Consider the following 9,104-nt stretch of genomic DNA (forward strand, 5'->3'; position numbering starts at 1 on the left):
ATAAAGTTTTAATAAATCTAATTAAAATTTGATATATTGTGGGAATGCTTCCAGACTAGCAGCCAGTAAAGCATGTAATGAATGAACCCATTATATAGTTAGAAACTCCACATGGAACAGCTTGTTAGAAATGATGTTTGGGCATATGCCAGACGTGAATAACCCAACAATGGAAGTGTATTCGACAGGGGGCTGCATTGCTTTCCCGACCCAGCTGTCTATTGTAGTTTCACAGTGTAGATCATAAATGCCCCCACTGACATTGATAAATCGCATCTACAATTGCACAAGTATCTTCTTATTGGACACATGCTTTACAGAGTCTGTGTATTGCCTCACAGCGTCCCCTTGGGGGGTGTCTGGGACCAACATATTGATTGCCTATCTGTAGAATATCAATATCAGATTGGTGGTCAGATCCCGCCGCCGATCAGCTGTATTGTGCTCTAGTGGCAGCCGGATGTTAATAATATACGGAGCTAGTGTAGTGCATGAGCGTATTGTTTCGTGGTGACTCCCGGGTAATGCATCGTCTCCTATGTGCATGAATAGAGTGCAGCCACTGAACAATGGTCGGTCGGAGATGCGCTGTTCACTACATTCAGGCACCGCTGGATGAGATATCAGCTGATCCGAATGTTGGGGTTCCGGGTATCGTACTCCCTCCAGTCTGATATTGACGACCTATCCTATATACAGGTAATCATTATGTAAGTCCTGGACAACCCCTTTAAGTCAGCCATAAACATGCATGCTCATTTCAACCAATAGAGTGTATGGTTTATTTTTTTCTGCACCAATTATAGAAAGCAGCTCTGAATATTTTCTATTGGAATATCAGTCAGTCTATATTTTACCATTGTATTTAAGGCATAGTTCAACCTAAAACTATACAAATAAGTTTAAGTGTGTAAACTCTATAACCTATATAGTTTAATATCAGAAGGTTCTCTGATCCTCCAGGCGCCACTGCTGTCCCGGCAGATTCCCTTCCGGTCCTTCCGTTGACATGACAGTGTTGTTTCGGCACATGTTGTGGGTGAGGGGGCTGGCTGACTGCTCATACCAATACCTAAACCAGCTCCCTACTCTGTTTATTCACTAACCATGACAGAGATGTTTGGCTCGGCTACTGAAATAGGTAGTAGTCAGCCCTCTTCAGAGGCCGCATTAGTAATGTGTGGCAACAGACCAGACTGGAAGCAAAGCCGCCGAGACTTCTGTAGCCTTCTGGACTTGTATGAGATGACAGAAGCAGAGGCCTGGAGTGTGAGTGGTCTGTGAGTGGAAGTGAAAAGAAGAGAAGTAGTGCACAGATGACTATTGTTGGTTATTTCCGTTCTGATCATCTCAGTAGAATTAATTTGATCTGTGTAATGCCAGCGATTCTACTTTCAAGGCGATGTGCAGGCCCTTCTGCCCGATCAAGATTGGAGAAACACAGGTTCACGCTGGGGGGGGACGGGGACGTTCTGAGACAACCACTCAAGTCCATCAAGTATTATTATAGGTCCTATTTCATTTCATGGGACCAGTGAACAGCACTCACAGGGTACCTGAAGGTTTTCTTCTAACTCTCCAGAATGCACTTCCATCTCTCCACTGCCAGGCAAAGCCGTACCTGGACAACCTCTTTAGAGCTGGACATAAAATGCTGATTAGAAAGTCTATAATTTTTTTTAAGGACAATGGTTTTTAAAGTTTAATGATGTTCTTTCATATCAGAATTATGAAGGCTGCAGCCAATCAGACGCCCCCCCCCCCCCCGTTTGGTTGCAGCAGTCACATGACATTGTCTAGGTCACAAGACGGATGGGGGGCTCCTGGCTGAGAATGGATCTGGAGTAAGTATACATTTTTTTGTTATTTTCTTCAGCTCCTTGGAGCAATTAAGTTGTGGACAACCCCTTTAAAAGGAGCATAGATTGAAATATATTATATCTACAACACTGGCACTAATTGGACATAAGAAAAAAACTCTCCTACTGCTGCAAATACCAACTATGGTCCAAGTTTCCTATGCAATAGCTTATAGTTTGGGGTTGTAAAGTAACGACACAGCCTAGGATATTCCATCAGTGGTTGTCCAACCTCTGGGACCCCCACCAGTCCTGAAAATAGAGTATGCAGGACTATAACCCCATCTATGTTGCTGCAGTTTTTCAAACCATAGTTTTTGACAATATTCAAAATCACAGTTAAACCACGTTGTTTTTTCTGCAATTTCACCAAAATTGTAGAAAACTGAGGCAAAAACAACGCATTTATATTGTGATCTCAAATATCAGTTTCGTGGCAACATCTTTTTTTTTTTTTTGCTTCTACTTTAGAAAACAAAAACAGCATGGCAGCCCCAAAGAGTGAACACAGCCTAAGGCCTTATTGACAAGTGTAAGAAAAAATAGTTGCCTAACGCCTCATTTAGAAGGCCATATTATCGGTCAGTGTACTCTCCATGTGTGACTGTGGATCTGCATCTCATTATTAGGAACTGGGGGGGGTATCGGGCCTAGCGGGCATTTCTTAGGTGCTAACCCAGAACCCTGCCTATCATAGTAACAGACATTGCTGCAGGTGGACATGTTAAAGGGACGGTCTCAAAAGAGATTTTATGGCATTGTCTTGGGTGCATTCAGAACTCCGACAGAGATGGAGAGAGCAGGCACATGTGCCGCTACCTCTCCACTCATTGATGGTCAATGTCAGTCTGTACAGGGACCATAGTTATGAAGATAGATGTAGGTCCCTGAGGTGGGATCAGCATCGATCAGACATTTATAGCATGTCCTACAGATATTCCATAAATATCTTTCATGAGACCATCCCATTCAACTGACACAGGTGAAGGCAGAGTTACAAAAAAAATATTCTAATATATATTAGGCTTTGTTCACATGGAGCTTTTTGCAGCGGATCTTCTCCAAAAACCTGCTCTAGGGAAACTCTTCTTATTCATATTTTGAGGGATATTCGTTATGCGGTTCATATGAGATATTTTATTCCTGAAGAGGTTTTGAAAAACACCTGGTAGTAAAACAAAATGTATGTCAGTCAATTCTTTGAAGCAAGATCCAGACCGAAAACTGTCCAATCAAAAGGCTACAAAGAACACTTCAGGGGAAAAAAAAAAAAGTCTTCAAAACTTTTTCAAAAAAAGAAAAACTTAAAAAAATAAATAAAGAGCATTTCCCGAAAAAGTTTCTGCTTATAAAACTCATCCTTTTTAAATGACTAAAAATAATGTAAGTGAACATAACCTTACAGTCGGTGCTGCTGTGTCTGCAGCACATTGTCAGCTTTCCAGTGTCCATGTGAACAATGAATTGATCAATAACAACAAGCAAAGATCTTGAGCGAAAAAAAAAATTTACACAATAGAATTAACACTTTCGCAATAAAACAGTAATTTGAAGAGCTTGTCCACTGCTTTATCACTGATGACCTACCCTTAGGATATGTCATCAATGTCTGATCGGTCAGGGTCCGACATCTGGCACCCCCACCAATCGGCTGTTCTCAGTGTCAGCTGGAAATACTCAATTACTGAGCTGCTCCATCTTCCAATAATGGCTGCAGCCGGGTACTGCACACCTGCCTTCTATTCAAATCAATAGGAGGCACATGTGTAGTACCTTTCCGTGGCCACTATCGGAAGACAGAGCAGCTCCACAATTGAGCATTTCCAGATGGACAGCAGCCGCCAACACCAATAACAGCTGATTGGTGGGGGAGCCGGGTTTCGGGCCCCCACTGATCAGACATTGATGACTTATCCCAAGTATAAGTCATCAGTGATAAAGTAGTGGACAGCATCTTTAAATGTCCCAAAGCTCCCCAGCCAATCATCAGACTACAACATATCTTGTCTGCTACTTGCATTTGTATCTGGGTGCGTATGCAGCTCTGTGCACCTGTCCTCACAGCAGAGGGTGCAGGATCTGCCTGCGATTTACACCTAAGCACATAGGCTGACATTGGGTCTATGCGCTGTCTGCTTTCCACATGGATCGTACACTGACTGAAAATACATTCATCTGAAGATACCTAATCTGTGGTCTACAGCTTCAATACAAGGAGTTCTCATTCTAGGGATAGGTTCTCACGCCTGATTTCTCCACGTCCGAGAGAAACAGTCTGATTATTCTGCTCTGACTCTGATCAGCATGTCATCAGTTTTTCTCGGACTTGAAGAAAAAAAAAAAAAGTTTCTCCACCTTCTCCATTCTGGCAGTCCAAGTGCGGTCTGATTTTTTTCACAGACTCATTGACTTGCATTGTTGACTCGTGTCCGATCTTTCTCCACGTACCACTTGGTCTGAGGAATAAAACTGGACATGTGCACAGCCCCATAGACTATCATAGGCACGAGTGCTATCTGTAAAAACCACGGATAACACTAGTATGAGAAAATCGGTCATGAGCATGAGCCCTAAGAAACGGAAAAAAACAGCACAGTGATAATATGGAACAAGTTATGGATGAACCAATAATGTCCAAATAAATCAGGAGACCTACTGGAGTGCAGAATTAGATTTAATTCTTCCACGTGCACTGCTTTTGATAAATTATTTTTCCATTTTATATTAAAATTATAAAGATTAAAATAAATAATCCACATGCTAAGAGGGCTATGAAACATCAAACATCCCTTCGAGGCAGCAGGGACAGTCTGTGCAATCTTAGTGGAAACCTCTGTGTCCTGTAGATGAGTTCAGCAGAACTGTTCTAGAAATTATAGACAAGAGGCAACTGGATTCTGGGTCAATTATGAGATATAAATTATGAATCTATCTTAATGAAGACTTTAGGCCGGGAAAATACTTTGATGGCCTCTTCAATCTCGGAAAGTTTCTTCTCCAACTCGGTGCGGCGGTTCTGAATGCTGAGGTTGTCCGCTCGGACTGGAAGCATCAGGAGCTCCTTCAGGAGCTGGGACTGGGTCACCTTGATTTTGTGAAGCGTCTCCTGCCGTTCATGTTCCGGCATCATGGTGTGTCCCGGGGGTAGAGATGGGTCTGGTATCTGCTTCTTCAGCTCCGCTTGTTCTTTCATCCACTTATCCTTCAGGTCCAAGAGATACTGAGGGACATGTCCCTTCTGTTTGGAGTCGTACTCCTTCTGCTGCCGCTGCTTCTCCTGCAGGACCTCGTTCAGGTTCTGTAAAGAGCGAGATCTCCTCATCGGGATCTTCTTTACGTTTCTTGCATTGTGGGCAACAAAGTCAATGCTGGAGCCATGGATCTGCATGTCGTCACCAGGGGTGGTGGGCCTGGGTGATGGGTACCTCCTGGGTGGGGGTAACCCTGTGCCGCACCGGGTGTGGGACCTCAGGAAGGTGGCCTGGGCTGGGTTTGGAGGTGGCGGCTGCTCCTGAAGTCTGGCTCTCACCTTAGACTCCACCTGCTCGTATTTGGAGGACTTCCACAAAGCCTTGACAGGTTTGGGCGCCCCCTGAACCTTCTCCTGCTCCTTCTCTCTGCACCGCTTCTGGATCTCCCGCAGACGCTGCACGTTCTCTTTACCGTGGTCCTTCGGTTTTTTGGGAGGGGGTGAGGCGGTGTGCAGAGAGATCCCCTCCAGCCTCAGGAGAACCCCCACGGTGCCGCTCTGCCCCCTCTCCATGATGGCCCTGGCATTGGGCCGCACTCTGGGCACCGGGCTGGCAGGCCTGGCACTGTAACAGGTGGGATATAAGGTGGAATCCGGAGCCAGGGGTCCTGACAGAAAGTCCAGCTTCACATCAGCCCCCTCCAGCCGAGCCCGAGCGGAGGCCGGCCGCCTGTAGTAGTTGGGGAACAGCGTGGGGTCGGGGGGGATGGGCCCGGAGATCGTGGACGCCCCTTCACACATGGCAGCGCTGTCGTTACCGGAGATCGGGGCCGCGCATCAATCAGCCCCAGCACAGCTCCGCCAGCAATCCAGCACTGCCGCTTCCCGTTGACACGCCAAGCTCATCGCTTAGCAACGGCAACTTCCGCTTCCGCCGCTGAGGGCTTCTGGGAAATGTAGTCCTGGCGAGGAAGCGGCGATGCTCTGATTAGAATGAGTTCTTGGGTCCGGTGGGCTTGTGAACATTTTACACCGGGGCCAGAGATCATGTGTGACCCTCCATGCTCCGGGACCACAGTGCAACATGTTAGGGAATCTCAGACACCGGCTGTGGAAATGTCCTGCCCACAATCTGCCTGTGGGGAGGAGGTCACACCTGTCAATTGGAGCAGATTGTCAAAAACCACAACAAAATCCTACAGCGATGGATCATTGCGGATTCTGCCGCGGATCTGCAGCGCAGTCTCCAGCGAACACATTGAGGCTTTTTTTTTGTATAAGGACGTTTTCCAACCTTGTGCTAGTAATGGCCGCTATTAGCACATGTCATCAGTATCAGATGGCTGCAGGTCCGACGCCTGATCAGCAGCGGCCATGTGTAATGTGGCCGGAGCCGAACACTACAGCGCCGCCCTGACTACTGCTACTACTATTGCAGTACCTGGGAACGGCCACAACAGTGTGCGGCGCTGTAGTGTTCAGCTCTGTCCACTATTCACACATGGTGGCTGCTGAAACAGGTGATCGGGTGTGGGCCCTGCAGCCATCTGGTATTAATCACCTATGCGGAGTACAGGCCGTTACATCGTAAGTGTAGAAATCTCCTTTTAGGTTGCTATGCGTTTTTGATGCGGAATTTCCACAACTTGGTAATACGTGCCGCATGATCCCCAATGAAAATCTGTATGTTCTGTGCACATGCTGCAGATTTTTCTGCAGCGGAAAAATCTGCAGCATGTCCGTTATTTGTGCGCTTCCGCATGCGGATTTGCCTACACAATGCATTTGAAAAACGCAAGTTAAATCCACATGTAAAAACACTGCAAAAACACTTAAAAAACGCGTGTAAAATCCACAAGCGTTTTTACTGCCAAGAACATACAGAAACGCTGCGGAAATTTTCTACTTCAATTCTGCATTGTGGGCACATAGCCTAATCCCTCCTTTACACATCAGTGTTTCCAGTCTGTTTATTCGAACCCCACACCTACCCATTATACCCTATGGTGCTGTGCACACGTCCGTGTCTTTTCACAGACCATGTGTCCTTGTAAACCACACAGACGTCTCCATTTTTCCCAGCAGCACGGATGACAAGGGCCAATACAAGTCTATGGGTCCGTGAAAAACACGTACAGCTCACGGATGGCATCAGTGTACCGTCTGTATTCAACATTGCAACATATAAGAGAAGCTTTGTCATTTATTTCTTTTTCCATACCGGAAAAACACTGATCGTAACTAAAAGCAGACACTGATGATACCAGGGCCGAGGTTTTCAGGTACGTTTAAACGCAGAGGTGTGAAGGAGGCCTTGGACTCATCAGTGATTTGTCTCCTACACAAATATCGGTCTTGTTTTAATCGATGTTTTGGGTCAGATTTTCATCAGAGATCCTGTTTACCATCAGTGATTTTTCTCATGAAAAAAAAAAGATAACTTGCACAACTTCTCCTATAGATTGCAGTGTTATAGGGGTAGTCCAAAGATAATATTCACTTTAATCTTAAATGTCTATTTTGAAAAGTTCCTACCATTCAGGCTTGGACTGGCCCACAGGAGAACCGGAGAATCCTCTGGTGGGCCACCACCCTCTTATTTGAGCAGTACTTGGCACAATATACAGGTGCTTCTCACAAAATCAGAATATCATCAAAAAGTTAATTTATTTCAGTTCTTCAATACAAAAAGTGAAACTCATATATTATATAGTCATTACAGAGTGATCTATTTCAAGTGTTTATTTCTGTTAATGTTGATGATTATGGCTTACAGCCAATGAAAACACAAGTCATTATCTCAGTAAATTAGAATACTTTATAACAACAGCTTGAAAAATGTTTTTAAAATCTGAAATGTTGGCCTACTGAAATGTATGTTCAGTAAATGCACTCAATACTTGGTCGGGACTCCTTTTGTATCAATTACTGCATCAATGGCGTGGCATGGAGGCGATCAGCCTGTGGCACTGCTGAGGTGTTATGGAAGCCCAGGTTGCTTTGATAGCAGCCTTCAGCTCGTCTGCATTGTTGGGTCTGGTGTCTCATCTTCCTCTTGACAATATCCCATAGATTCTCTATGGGGTTAAGGTCAGGTGAGTTTGCTGGCCAATCAAGCACAGTAATACTGTGGTTTTTAAACCAGGTATTGGTACTTTTGGCAGTGTGGACAGGTGCCAAGTCCTGCTGGAGAATGAAATTTCCATCTCCAAAGAGCTTGTCAGCAGAGGGAAGCATGAAGCGCTCTAAAATTTCCTGGTAGACAGCGGCGCTGAGTTTGGTCTTCATAAAACACAGTGAACCTTCACCAGAAGATGACATCGCTCCCCAAACCATCACTGATTGTGGAAACTTCACACTAGACCTCAAGCAGCTTGGATTGTGGCCTCTCCACTCTTACTCCAGACTCTGGGATCTTGTGGAGTGTGTCAATGACTGCCTTCTGGACATCTGTCAAGTCAGCAGTCTTCCCCATGATTGTACAGCCTACTGAAACAGACTAAGGGACCTTTTTAAATGCTTAGGAAGCCTTTGCAGGTGTTTTTTGTTAATTATTTTAATTTGCTGAGATTACTTTTGTGCTTTCATTGGCTGTAAGCCATAATCATCAACATTAACAGAAATAAACGCTTGAAATAGATCACTCTGTTTGTAATGACTCTATATAATATATGAGTTTCACTTTTTGTATTGAAGAAATGAAATAAATTAACTTTTTGATGATATTCTAGTTTAGTGAGATGCACCTGTACTTGAATCATCATGTACAGACAAAGGCAGCGTCTTATTCATCTAACAATCTACCCAGCTCTTTGTTATATACATTTGTGATTGAGGATAATGTCACATTTACATGTAGCTGAATAGTGGAGCCCTGGAGTTGGTTACTGGTGGACCCTTGGCACCGCAGCCCGACACTGCTTGTGTCTCTATTTGGCGGCTCTGTGTCCCAGTCTTCAGTCTTCTATCAGGTAGTTTATTGTGTAGGACATACACTATTTTAGTGCCCTGCCCCCATCTCAGAGATCGACTCCCATAACCCTTGTAATGTAAGT

General features: G+C 44.8%; 1 protein-coding gene across 1 annotated transcript; it reads right to left on the minus strand.

Moving 5' to 3' along the window:
- Positions 1-4,515: 4,515 nt before the first annotated feature.
- On the minus strand, positions 4,516-5,991 carry ENKD1 (enkurin domain containing 1). Its single transcript, XM_073655007.1, has one exon. The coding sequence runs from the start codon at positions 5,848-5,850 to the stop codon at positions 4,780-4,782; it is 1,071 nt and encodes a 356-aa protein (XP_073511108.1). The 5' UTR covers positions 5,851-5,991; the 3' UTR covers positions 4,516-4,779.
- Between the last annotated feature and the right edge of the window lie 3,113 nt (positions 5,992-9,104).

The sequence above is a fragment of the Phyllobates terribilis genome, unplaced genomic scaffold (genome assembly GCF_046119375.1).
Source record: "Phyllobates terribilis strain yellow unplaced genomic scaffold, ASM4611937v1 Scaffold_1__5_contigs__length_1240528914, whole genome shotgun sequence".
NCBI lineage: Eukaryota > Metazoa > Chordata > Amphibia > Anura > Dendrobatidae > Phyllobates > Phyllobates terribilis.

What these genes read in the sequence shown, in the direction of transcription:
- ENKD1 (XM_073655007.1), bottom strand. Translation starts at nt 5,850, where the DNA reads ATGTGTGAAGGGGCGTCCACGATCTCCGGGCCCATCCCCCCCGACCCC.